At 40.7% G+C, this 13,829-nt stretch overlaps 1 protein-coding gene across 1 annotated transcript in view; it reads right to left on the reverse strand.

Moving 5' to 3' along the window:
• The window catches only part of CDH17 (cadherin 17), a 53,072-nt gene that overhangs the window by 28,197 nt on the left and 11,046 nt on the right, over positions 1-13,829 (reverse strand). The window contains exons 3-9 of the mRNA XM_058564473.1: positions 11,531-11,665; positions 10,477-10,615; positions 7,964-8,122; positions 7,659-7,858; positions 5,197-5,328; positions 4,744-4,894; positions 491-706 (exon numbers count right to left, since the gene is read on the reverse strand). Coding sequence (XP_058420456.1) covers positions 491-706; positions 4,744-4,894; positions 5,197-5,328; positions 7,659-7,858; positions 7,964-8,122; positions 10,477-10,615; positions 11,531-11,665 — 1,132 coding nt within the window. The remainder of the gene's footprint in view (positions 1-490; positions 707-4,743; positions 4,895-5,196; positions 5,329-7,658; positions 7,859-7,963; positions 8,123-10,476; positions 10,616-11,530; positions 11,666-13,829) is intronic.

Here is a 13,829-nt window from a genome sequence, read left to right on the forward strand (position 1 = left end):
AGCAAGGCAGGCAGGCTAAGGCAGGCTCGTTCTTGGAGATCATGGACTCCTTCGACAGCCAACTTGGACTCTCCAATGACCTTGCCGAACTTTCCTTTGCCTGCTCAGTGGTCTCTCCAGCCTTCCTTGCCCCTCTCCCTCACTCAGGGTCAGGCTTTATTGCAGTCTAATGGCTCTGCCAGCCTTCTCTGTACCCCTCCCCATCTTTTTTCCACAGGCATTTCCTCTAATAAAATCCTTGTGTGTTTCATCCCCTCTTGACACTTGCATCTCAGAAGACTGGACCCAACACGTAATATTGCCTGAGCTGTAACTCTGGCCTTTAGGATGTTGGACCAGCTGCCTCCATGCTGCGTGTGTGTTTTACATAGGAAGCGAGAACTCTTAATGGCAACCTTCCATAACATACCCAGGCATCAGAGCAGCCTAACAAATTGCAACTAGAAGGAAAACAAGTATTTTCACTCTTGACAGTGAATGTGATACTGACCTTTGTCGGACACCTCTACTGTCAAGTGGTACTGAGGACTGTCTTGCTTCCTCAAGGACTGCTTGGCCAACTGGAACATTCCTGTGTAGAGTTCGACCAGAAAGAGCCCTTCTCTGGGAGACTTGGGGGACTGATCCACAATTCTGTATCCTAAAACACTGTTGATGGTGTTTTCTTCATCCATGTCACGGGCAACAAGAGTTCCAATACTGCTCCCTGTGGAAAAGGAAAGAAAAAAACCCATCTATTACAGCTTCAATTTAATCTACTAAAAAATGGTTTCACTGGATAAGCAGCTTCTTAGAAAGCACTGTAAATAACTTTTGAGTAGCAGCCTAAAGTTCTTAGATGTATTTTGGTTCTTCTAACCCTTTTCATAGTGTAGTGTGTTAAATAGTGTATCAGTTTGTTAGGGCCACCATAACAAAGGACCACAGACTGGGTGGCTTTAACAACAGAAATTTATTTTCTCACAGTTTCTTGAGGCTCAAGTTCTGCAATCAAGGCGTCGGCAGAGTTGGTTTCTTCTGAGACCTTCCTTCTTGAGTTGTAGATAGCTGTCTTATCCATATGTCTTCACATGGTCCTTCCTCTGTACATGTCTGTGTCTAGATTTCCTGTTCTTAGGACACCAGTCATATTGGATTAAGACCCACACTAATGACAACATTTTAATTTATTTACTTCTTTAAAGACCCTATTTCTAAATAATAGTCACCCTTTGAGGTACTAGGGGTTAGGACTTAATCGTATGAATTTGAGGAGGACACAATTTAGCCCGTAACAAAGTGTCCCACAAAAATTCAAGTCCATCAGGAACCTCGAATGTGACCTTATTTGGAAGTAGTGTCTTTGCTGATGTAATTAGTTAAGGATCTTGAGATGAAATCATCCTGGATTTAGAGTGGGCCCTAAATTCAGTGATTGGTGAACTTATAAGAAAAAGAGAAGATGCAGAGGCACACACAGAGGAGGAGGCAATGTGAAGTAGGAGGCAGAGACTGGAGTAATGCTGCCACAAGCAGCCAAGGAATGCCAGGAGCCACCAGAAGTCAGAAGACACAAGGAAGCATTCTCCTCTAGCTGGCATCTTGATTTTAGACTTCTAGCTTCCAGAACTGTGAGAGAATAAGTTTCTGTTGTTTTAAGCTGCTAAGTTTGTGGTAATTTGTTATGGCCACTCTCAGACACTAATACACAAGGCAAATGGTATAACTAAACAAGGATAAGCCAACCATAGGTTACATTTAAGCCACTTTATGGAACAATTGCAGAGACTGACTCACCCCAAAGATAACATAGGGCAAAGAACAGGCATGTATCCTCTCTGCCTTGCCGTGGTTTATGACCCTAAGTATTTTCTTCCTGTGAATGTTTCAGTCCAGGGAGTTCCAGAAGTCAGAGGCTATGACTCAGTGCTCCACCCAGCTCTGGGTGAGTTCTGATAAGTTCTGGATCACCTTGCTCTGTGAAATGGGAATTGTGGGTTTCTCTACATGCAGCAAGAATCCCATCTTGGGGCTACAACTTGAATACACCCTATTTGTGGAGTTAGATTTCACCCCCTCCCCCATATCAATTTGCATCCACTGACATATGGAAATTTGGAAGGTTTTTTTCAGGGGGGTTGGAGGGAAGTACCTATGTTATGTCTATAACGGAGCTGGACATGTCTCATGGGCTGGAGAGGGGGGCATCAGGAGCAACAGGGCAGAGGAGAATAGGTATCCAGTGTAGGAACCGCTGTTATTTCTGAATCCATCACACCCAAGTCACCTTTGTGGCATGGATGTGCCCTTGTAAAAAAAGTACTTGTGTGTTTGAATGAAAGAGTGTGTTACTAAATTCCGTGATCCTTTGGTGTCTGAGCAGCCCTGCTTTGGACCTTTCCCCTTAGCAAGTGAGCATAACACAGAGGACGCTTCTTCTCTCATTCCACAGGAAACCTTAGCTATCAGAGGCACCACAAGGACTGTTGACATCAGCGACCAGGGAAATTCCAGTAAGAGATGCCACTCAGTGGGAGCAGAGGACTTTGTGGATGAGCCACAAGTGAAAGGAGTGCCATGTCTCTGAGTGATGGAGGCCCAGCACAAGTGGCAGCCCAAATCGATGCAGGGGTATATACAGCAGCTCTTGGGGCACTCAGAAATACTTTAGGGCAGTAGGGCTTCTATGAGAGGCTAAATTTCCTGTATGGACACGTAGGACTTGGTAGCAAGTGGGATTTCAGAATTAATGCTGACATTGCTAAGACTTGGGGACATGCGTCCCACAAGATTCTGGCAGATATAAGACACCAAATAGGAGAATATAAACATACTAAGATATAATTCAGTATTTTATTGAGCTAGACAGTAAGCCCACAAAGGGTAGAGGCATTGTTTTGTACTTCTTTTCGGCTACATATATAGAATAGACTCAATTAATCTGTGTCAATTTCTAAGAATTCCTGGTCTATTAAGTCCACTATTCAATACTTTGCAAAATATAGTTACAAAATAAATTCCTGCTTTCAGAGAGGCAAATAGCATGCTGAGCCCCTGAACAATTTATTCCACCAATAATGACTTCCTAACCAGCCTCAGAACACTAGTACCGTCCTCTTCCCAAATGAGGAAGGCAGCCTTCAAAATGGCTCCCACGACCCCCACCTCCTGACATGGATGCCCTGGTGTGACCCCCTCCTTTTCAGTGTGGGCTGAGCCTAGCGACTTGCTTCTAGGAGAATATGGCAAAAGTGTCGGTATGTCACTTCCAAGATTAGGTTGTAGAAAGACTGACTTCCATCTTGCTTGCCATTTTCCAATCTCTCTCTCTCTCTGAATCAAAGGTGCCCAGCTGAGCTGCACCCAGCAATGTTTGTTGCTTTAAGCTGCTAAGTTTAGAGGCCATTTGTTATGCAGCACTTGATAACTAACCATTAAATGTTAGGCCCTATGCAAAGAGACTTGAGGTATCATCTAGAAACGTCTTCAAAGGTCTTTTGCCTTCACTCAGCATCACAGACCAATGCAAATTTCCAAAAACGATAATGCCACAAGTGTTTCCTGGCTATTGTCACACGTTCCATTGTTACGCAACTGTCACTGTTAAAAGATTCTTCCTCATAATTAACTAAAATCCTTCAAGTTGTCATTTAATACTTCCTTTTGCAGCAATAATTAGAATAAATGAAAAGAAGAGGACCTAAGCAGAACACACTGACAATAGGCAGCCTGCATATGGCTCCCGACAGCAAGAAGGAAAGAAAAGAGCATTGAGCAAGCAAGCCAGGTGAGCGGTGCTCACCAAGCCTCCAGGACAGCACCCACTGTGTCAAAAGCGTGTGGCAAGAAGAGCAGAGAGATCAAAAGAAAATGATGAGAGTGTCCACAAGTCATGTGAGAATCTGCCCTTGTGAGCAGCAAAGCCCTAGGAATGGCAGTCATAAGAAGCTGCTCACCTTGTAAGCCTCTGAAACTTACATAAAATGACAGACAAAAGCATTTCAAGAACTGCCAGCCTGCTCAGCCAATGTGCTCAACACCAAGGGGTAATAGACAAGAGGTGTCCCAAATCCAGGGAAGTCATAAAACTCCCAAAATCATAATGTTCTCATAGTAGCTGTCCCTATACAAAACTAAAGCTATTATGAGACACAGTAAAAGGAAACAAAGCAAGTCAAGAACAAAAGGACAAAAATACGTAGGACTTGGACTTCATCTACCAGACTCCTGAACTGTTATCAGCTTCCTAGAGAGAGAGGATCAAGGATCAAAAGCCAACTTTCAATTGTAGTGCTTGCTTATTGCAGGGTATCTGACACTGTGTGTAAATGTTTATTTAAATTATTTAGCAAATTTGATGAGATTTTATCTGTTACTGAGTCTATTAGAGGGCAAATAAGAATCTATGGGAAAATCTTGCAAATGAGATAACCCTATATATGTATACAGGATGCTGATGTAGGTGGTTATGGTGTTAGTGGTAGTGGTAAGGGTGGTTGTAGTAGTAGTAAGAGTGGTAACAGAAATAGTAGTGGTAGTTGTATACGCTCCAATTTAAGAACAGCACCAGATACTGTTTGAGCTGAAATACTGTACCTGTGTGAGTGTCAAGGCGCATTCAACCTCTATGCTGTACCAGACATGAATAATTGATCCCCAATCAGGTCTACCTGCCCACCTTTTATCAGACTGAGAGGAGAAAGGGATTACAGAGTTCACATAGGGAAGACAGTTACACAGCTTTGAGCAGCTCTCATTTCTTACCTATTTTTTCATTCTCCTGGACCTCAAATACAGTGACTGTAGATGGACACGTAGGTGGATTATCATTAATGTCTTTAACTTTCACATTAATTTGCAGTGGGTATGAAAGTGGTTTTCCATTCTCGTCCTTTGCAATCGCATAAAAAACATACTACAACAGGAAAATCAGAGTTAAGATGTGACTCCCTCATCAGCCCCTTCAAAAGGCAGAGAAAGCAGCTGTTTCATTTACCCTCTTATTTTCAGTTTACTTAGAACTGAGAAATAAGAAAAAATGAAGTGGGATAATTTGTGGGGAAATTATCATGTCTTTGAGAGCAAGAATGTGCTAGGGTTCAGAACACAGTCCCAGGGTTCTTTGATTTTTTAAGGAAAATCAGTTCTGCTCCCAGCTGTCCATGGGCATTGGAACTTTGTCTTGTCGTCTGTGAAACTCCTCCCAGTTTTACTCACTGAATCCTTTTCTTCTCGATCCAAGGGCTGAGTCACATAAATATCTCCTTCCTGGTCAATTAAAAATGGGAATCTTGGCAGCATCTCCTTGTAAACTAAGGAATATTGTGCATCTGGCTCATTCCATCGCACCTACAGGGGCCAAAGTGAATTGTGAGGAAAGATAAACCTGGACTGAGAGAACTGGAAAGGAAATAAACAATTTTCTGGTTCTTGATTTGAAATTTCTGACAACCTTGTTTGCACATCTGTGGTTTCTTATAATTACTGAATTACATATTTCATTTTCAACCTAAAATAAGTTTTTTTTCTTTTTTACCAAGTTATATTGCTCAAAAACACTTGGGGTATTTTTCTTCTCTAAAGCAATTCTTTGTGAACCCTCTTAAGAGTTTGTGGGTTGTTCTTTCGGAAGTCTGACTGTGATGGCATCAGATCCGTGAAATATTAATTTAAGAAACAAAATGTACTTTGTAGTACTTTCCGTTATCTGAGGACTAAGCCATGATGTCTGACAGGCTTCTAAAACTCACCAATGAAGATGAGAAGAGCAATAGGAGACACTTGAAACTCTCCCCCATGCCCTTATGAAGACAAATGATACATGAATAAAGCACATTCCTCCCCTAAATATTTAGTCTTAAAGACTTCAGGGATAAGAATAATCGTCAACTCCTAACATTATTTTGTAAACAACTTGGCAAAAAAATAAATAAACTCAATAGTAAGACCAGTCTACTTGCTACAGACAAAGCCTGACCTCTCTGATATTCCAATACTAATAATAACACTTACTGAAGGTTTACCACATGCCAGACACAATTCTAAACACTTTTATGTGTCATCTCCTTATATCCTCAAACAGCCCTGTGAGATAGTTATCCCCATTTTATAAATGAGGAAACTAAGATACAAAAAGTTTAAATGACTTGCACAAGGTCCTATGGCTATTTGAAATGTCCACACTAACCTACTCTCTCGGACCAGCTTGGGAAGGGTGTCAAGGACACCATTGTCCCTTGCTAGTTATTTAAGCACCACCCTCTGTCCAGGCCAAAGACCATGCTCTTAGTTCCCTTGTGCCCTAAAAATTCAGTCAGAGTTCTCCTCTCTTGAGCTGTCCCCGTCCACTCTTCCTCCTGGATTTCAAGACACCAAAGCACCTTCCCAGGCCTGGGTATTGGGTGTGGCACCCCTAAATTTCTTTTATTTGCCAGCCCCCAGAGGAAACAAGCATATGCATTCTTTTTAGCATTTACAAGTCTCTATGGGGATAACCTAAATAACAACTAGGAAGACTTTAGTAAAGGCTGAAAATCTGAAATTCTCACAGTAGTGAGTCCTAGCATACTTTCTTAGCTGGTAAAGCAGAATACTTCTTGCTTTTATTTTCTTTCCTGAAGGCGAATTCATTAATTCAACATTCAATAAATAAAAATCGTTTCGTGTCAGACAATAGATATGATGGGATGGGCCGCTCCAGGGCCTCTTAACAACAACAGTGTCATTTGAAAAAAATCTTAGGGGAACTACAGATGTGGCCTCTCTCATAATATTATTACCTTTTATCTGCTTTCAGACTCTACCTCTCAGTTAACCTCAACAACAACTCAGAGAGGCGTTATCATCCCCATTTTATTGATGAGAGGTTGGGGCTCAGAACAGTTAAATGACTTATTCATGATCAATCATTAAAGTAATAGAGCAAGGATTGTGGTTTTGGTTCTCTGCTTCCAAATCCAGTGCTCTCTCACTAACCCACAGCTTTCATGTCAAGGAACCTCCTGATGTTCCAGAAAAGATCAGATCTGAGTGGAGCCCAGAGTGGATTTCCAAGTGTTAAGGAAGGAAGGGACCCAGGGTGAGAACATCAGCCATTGAGGTAGGAAGGGGGAGTATTTGAGTGGAGAGGAGAGGTACACACAGGAGATGGAATTGGGGGAAGGTGGTCTTTAACGGCAAAGGTTGCCTACTCAACCCTTACTCTTGGCCAGTCCTGCCTCTGTCCCTTAGTCTATGATGGGATGAATCTACTGGATAAAGATTTTTCCCATGAAAATAAGAAGCAGCCTTTCAAAAATATTTGCAACCCCAAATTCAAATCACGTACATGTGTATGATGCATGCCCCATATACAACCCACTCTAGTACAGCCATATCTCACACTACTGACAGGGAACAACAAACATCAGTGCTATCTATTTGGATGGTGAAAGTAAGTGAAGTTCTGTTTTAAAGCTCAAATATATATATATGAATCTAAGTTGTTAAAGTCCAGAGCTTACCTATAATGGTAAACTCCAGAGATGGGGCCAGAGACTTTGTCTAATTAGTTTGCTTTATAATTATGCTATGCAAAAACGTACCTAATAAATGTATCAGTGAAGACCATGAGGGTGGGCCTCTACAAAGTGAGGCCATAGATCTTTACTAGTAGTCTCTAGGCATTCCTTGGGCACTACCTGAGTGATTTTGATGGGGTGAGGATCAGTTGAGTTTTCCACAATCTCCACAGTTTCTGGCGCTTTCCAAATATTCTCCTTCACCATAACATCCACAGAAGCACTGTCACTGAAGGAATTCTCATTCTGGCCTCCCATGTCCTTCACTGAGACCACCAGACTGTAGGAAGGATTCTTAACAGGATCCAGTTCCCGAGATCCTATGAAGTAGGAGAAAAGAGAAAAGGAAATGTCTCTGAAGGCGACACAGATCTAGGTCCCTTTTTCTGACTCAGACAGTCGTATGAGGGCATCACTCAACTTACCTTCTAGGGTAAGTGAAATTCCTCCTGTTTTGTTGTTGATCTGAAAGTACATGACGTCGTTGATCTTGGGAAGCTGAATGACAATTTGATAAATAAGCTGGCCGTTGGGAGAGGCTGGATCATCCAGGTCTGTAGCATTGACATACATGAAGGGCTTTCCTGTTTAATGAAACGTACCCAGAAAAAAAAAAAAAAAGGATATTAACTGAAGCCATAGCCACTTTTGCCTTCTAAGAGGCAGAGATAGAATTGGGGAAGGTGCTATAATTTATATCAGTGGAGAAATAAACCTTTATTCTGCTCTCTTCGCCTAGGATGGGATTTCTCAAATTATGCTCCAGGGACCTCTAAAGGTCTTTGAGACTGTTTTTAGGGTCAATGGAGTCAAAATTCATACATGTGTAAAAGATTCACTCAAAGCACAAGATAATTTGATGGATTTTAGCATAAAGGAGTATCAAAAAAAGCATTGATATGGTTTCAGATTCACATTGCAACCAGCCTTTAAGAAACCACCACTTGTTGAGCACAATGCAGTCTATACAGAAACTGATACATAATAGTGCACACCTGAAATTATACAATGTCATAAACCAGTACAACTTCAATAACATAATAAAAAAAAAAAGAAACCACCACTTGTTGAGTTTTGGTATAGTATCAAAGAACATCCACAGTTATCTGAAAATGCTATTACAATACTCCTCCCTTTACCAACTACATATCTGTGTGAGGTGAGGTTTTTTTTTGTATACTTCAACCGAAAGAGCATATGACAACAGAATGAATGCAGAAATAAGACATGAGAATCCAATTGTTTTCAATTAATCCAGACATGAAAGAGATTTGCAAAGTTAAAACAATGCCATTCTTTTTAATAATTCTTTTTGTCTTTGAAAATATAGTTATTTTCCATTAAAATATATTTATTCTTATTTAAAATGAATTAATAAATTTTTTTTAATTTTTCAGTTTTAATTTCTAATATGATAAATATTGATAGAAATAACCAGTGATGTACTAGAGCCAGCTCGTGAGAGACAATTGTTGAATTTCCAGAAATTTTGTAAGCCAGTTACTAACACCATTGATAGCTTAAAATAGGCCATGGTAGGAGTATTTATACCACAGAAATTGGCAAATGCTACAAATCAGGGCTTTTTCCCCCAAAGAGACAGCTATTAAACATTCACCAGCACACCACTGGATATAACCCACATATCCAAAAATTCTTCGGACTCTGCAATAATTTTTAAGAGAATACAGGAGCCCTGAGACCAAAAAGTTTAAGAATCACTGATCTAGAAGATCCTGCTGGTGAAGAGAGAAAGAGTAAGAACTGGAAGATTCTTATTTAGCAGAGCTTATCAGTGAGTCTTTGGTATGCAATCTCAGGGACAAAGACAGTGAAATTGCTCCACATAATAAAGTAGAAGAAATATTTTTCCTGAGTTATTGGAAATGGGCATTCAAGAATGAGAGAGAGAAAAGATTAAGTAACACAGAGGAAACTTATCAGTGAGTTGATGGAAAAGGCCAAGAGTCTTTCTGAGAACTTGGAAGTCTAATAGTCATGTTCATTTTGTGCACCATTATGACGTGATGCTCCTTCATCTCCCCAAATCTTCAGTACAGCTTGCAGCATACACCTATGCCTTGATGAGAGGCTTTTGTGGAAATGAAGGGTAGAAGAATCTGAAGGGATGAGCCATAGCTAGGAGATGGAAGTAAGAGAAGAAAAAGAACTGGGAGCCAGCAGTGACCATGAGAATGTAGATTTCTGGGAGAGTGAGATCACCTTTCCAGAGTGTTCTAGAGTGTTCTAGAGAGCTCTAAGATATTCCAAATCTCACCCTGGAATAGTGGCTCTCAACTGGGGGTAATTTCTTTATTTTTTTGTGATAAGGAAGTTTGGCCCTGAGCTAACATCTGTTGCCAATCTTCCTTTTTGCTTGAGGAAGATTGTCCCTGAGCTAACATCTGTGCCAATCTTCCTCTGTTTTGTGTGTGGGATATCACCACAGCATGGCTTGACAAGCGGTGTGTAGGTCCACACCTGGGATCCAAACCCACAAACCCCAGGCTGCTAAATCAGAGCGCACAAACTTAACCACTATGCCACCGGGCTGGCCCCAACTGGGGGTGATTTTGTCCCCCAGGTCATATTTGGCAATGTCTCAAGACATCCTTGTTGTCACAACTTGGGAGGAAGTGTTGCTACTGGCATCTGGCGAGTAGATGTCAGGGACGTTGCTAGACATCTTACAGTGCACAGAACAGCCCCTGACGAGAAAAGAACTATCCGGCCCAAGATGTCAGTAGTGCCAAGGTTGAGAAACCATGCCCTAGAGCAATGGAGATAATAAAGAAACTCCCAGAGATTGCTGTGAAATTTAAATAAGACAGTAAATGCTTAATGAGTGATAGCTGCAGCAGTTAGCTACACAAATCCGCCCCTTCTGCCTGATCCCCTTCCATCTTTCCATAAGTATATCCAGGTTCCTGCCTATTACCTGGGCGAGAATTCTGCCTTACTGAGCCTTCATATTTTGACTGGAGAAACATGGGTCGATTGTCATTGATGTCCTTCACTTCTATGGTGATGGTGACCGGGCCCTCCACTGTGGCTCCATGCTCATCCAAGGCTGAGACCTGATGTCAAAAGGAAAAGGAAATCATCTTGGTGAGCCTGGACTTCATAGCACACACCCAGAAGTCACTTGAAGGAAATTAGAGCTCAAAGAACCAATAACCTGGCGACTGTGAGGGAGGAAGACACCCATAAATGCCCAGATTTAGAGCTGCTGAAATAGAAGTCCTCTCAGTTAAAGCTGGCTAATCATGACTGTGTTTTCTAGCAGTGGGGTATGCTGGACACTGGGCATGCTTCTTTTCTAAACAGTTGAAGTCAGTGAAATAAAAACACTTTGACCCTTAAGGCTATGGAAGTGCCATGTCCCCTTCAGAGCCAGTTTAGTGGTCATCTTGAAGAGCCAATAGCAGAAGGTACTAGGCAGAAAGCTTTTGATTTGCCCTTTTCTCCCCCACAATTAGCTCTTTACGATTCTTGAATATTCAGATACCAACCATAAAAACTAAGAAGGAAAGAGAGGCAAATTGGTCTCTTTCATCAGCCTCTGACCATTGGTTACTTCCGTTTCTCGCAAGGCCCACAGGAACTCCATCCCAGCACTTATTCTGCCTTCTTTGTCAGTCCAGAGCCCACACAGTAGCCGTAGGGAGATACCAGTAAAATATCAGAGGGGTGCTGACTCGGTATTGATTCAGGTGCCTGAGTATGGCCATACTTGGACAAGTAATGCCATCTGAGGGCCTTGGCAGTGTAAATTGGGTTACTGCAGTCAAAAAGCCTAAGGAAGAAGGTCCCCTTGCCGTCCCCCTCTGTAGTGGGTAAAAAATGGACAAATGAAGTTTGCAATGCATGCTGTTAAGGTCAGGAGAGCTGTAACAGGATTCTATGCAAGGGATGAAGATGCCAGTCACAATTCCAGGACAAGGGTGCTCAGAGAGGTTGGAGTTAGGGCCCTTTGTGTGGTCTCAATTCACCTCGAGCTTATGAACAGCTCTTGTTTCCCTGTCCAGGGTTCCGTTGTAATATAGAAGTCCATCCGGTTGTATATGAAATATACCATCTGTCTCCCCAGTTAGTTTGAAAGTCACAGCAGGAGGATTGGCCTTAAACTGGAAAAAAGCAAAAATCAGATTAAGTTGTAGAGAAAAGGAGCATTGTGGAATTTGTATAAAGTCATCAATTTCAGGCAACATTTTCCTTTGTACAACCACTAAATAAATTCTCAGCTTTTACAGTGATACATTCTAAAAGTTTGCTTGCACATTAACTATTTAACATTCAAAATATATTTCCCTCAAGAAACAACGTATGATATAATTGAATACATTGACAAAAGTCAACTGATTCTTTAAATTGTAACTGGAGTTAGATGAGATTTTTCTGGGAATATCTGAAAGCCATAACATTACTAGTTTGTAAGAAACATTAAAAAGGGTAGCTTTATTGCTAGGATAAAAAAGATGTCATTTAGTACTTCTAAAAATTGTGACAAAAAATGAGACATTTTAATATTAAGCAAAACAATTTAAAAGTGGCTTTCACTTGATAAAATTCTATATGACAATCTCTTAATTATTTTTTCAGAAGTGAAGAAAATATTAACAATTGTTCATGGGATAGCTATAGCACTTTTAAGACCACAAGAATAGGGGCCGGCCCCGTGGCTTGGAGGTTGGGTGCGCGCTCTCTGCTACGGGCGACCCAGGTTCGGATCCCAGGCGCACACCGACGCGCCGCTTCTCCAGCCATGCTGAGGCCGCGCCCCACATACAGCAACTAGAAGGATGTGCAACTATGACATACAACTATCTACTGGGGCTTTGGGGGAAAAAAAAAGTGAGGAGGATTGGCAATAGATGTTATCTCAGAGCCGGTCTTCCTCAGCAAAAAAAAGAGAAGGATTAGCATGGTTGTTAGCTCAGGGCTGATCTTCCTCACCAAAAAAAAAAAAAAAAAAGACCACAAGAATAGAAAATGCACATAAAATTAAGCAGACATAAAAGTTGTTTAAACTCATTAATAATTTTTAATATATTTTTATTAACAAATTACAAATCAGTAACAACCAATGTTGTAAAGGATGTAAAGAAACACAAATATTATTGATGGAAATGCAAATTAGTACATCCTTTTGGGAATAACTTGAGGCATAAAATGTTTGTAGCCTTTGATTGTTACAAACATTGCTACACAGAATTTATCCCAAGGAAATATTTTTTAAACAGTAAACTACATGCTTGTAGTATAAGTAGCCTTATATAAAACTGGTAAAGTTGAAAACCCCTAAATGGTCAAAAAAGAAAGATGATGAAACTATTATAACACATAAACTTGATAGAATTTTAATCATTAAAATGTTCATTCTATAAAATATGAAGTAGCATAAAAAATAATGATATGATGTAAAGTAACAAAAGGAGAATATAAGAGTAAATCTAGACTTTGATTATAACAGTACCAAAAGTATTCATATCAGTGGGCAAGAAATAGAATTTTTTTAAAAAGTTGATGTGTTAAGTAGGTAGGACTGTAGGTGAAGAGTTTTTTGTGAGTGTTTGCTTGTTGATATTGTGTTGTTTATACAATAAACGAAAGTGTTATTATTTTGTGTTTTAAGTAACAGCCTGGACATCAGTAGGAAAAGTGGAGTAAAGATCTGCAAAAAACTTTCCCTCCGTGAAAGCAATGAGAAACTGGAAAAAATTGTAAACATCCACTTTTTCAGAACCTTGGAAATTAACCAAATGCTTGCAAAATCCAAGGAGTGTTTATCTGAGAAAACTATTACTTACTATTAGTAAGAACCAAGCTTTGTGGTTACTTTGACTTGCCCTAATTCCATTGTCCTTTTTCAAGAAATGCAGTAGCTTTAAAGACCAAAGGGGTTGGCCCGGTGGCATAGCAGTTAAGTTCGCGCATTCTGCTTCAGCAGCCAGGGGTTCGCCAGTTCAGATCCTGGGCACGAACCTACTTGCCACTCATCAAGCCATGCTGAGGCACTGTGCCATATACAAGAGCTATAACTCTACAACTATGATACACAACTATGTACTGGGGCTTTGGGGAGAAAAAAGGAAAAAAAAACGAGGAAGATTGGCAACAGATGTTAGCGCAGGGCCAATCTTCCTCAAAAAAAAAATTTAAAAACCAACAACCTCACAATCACAATACTATAGAGGAGGTAGAAGTGGTTTGGAGTTTCCCAAAGCCCCATCCCAAGAGAACTGTTATTATCTGACCTATCTGGAAGTTTCCTGGAAATACCTACTCACA

The sequence above is a fragment of the Diceros bicornis genome, chromosome 21 (assembly GCF_020826845.1).
Source record: "Diceros bicornis minor isolate mBicDic1 chromosome 21, mDicBic1.mat.cur, whole genome shotgun sequence".
Lineage (NCBI taxonomy): Eukaryota > Metazoa > Chordata > Mammalia > Perissodactyla > Rhinocerotidae > Diceros > Diceros bicornis.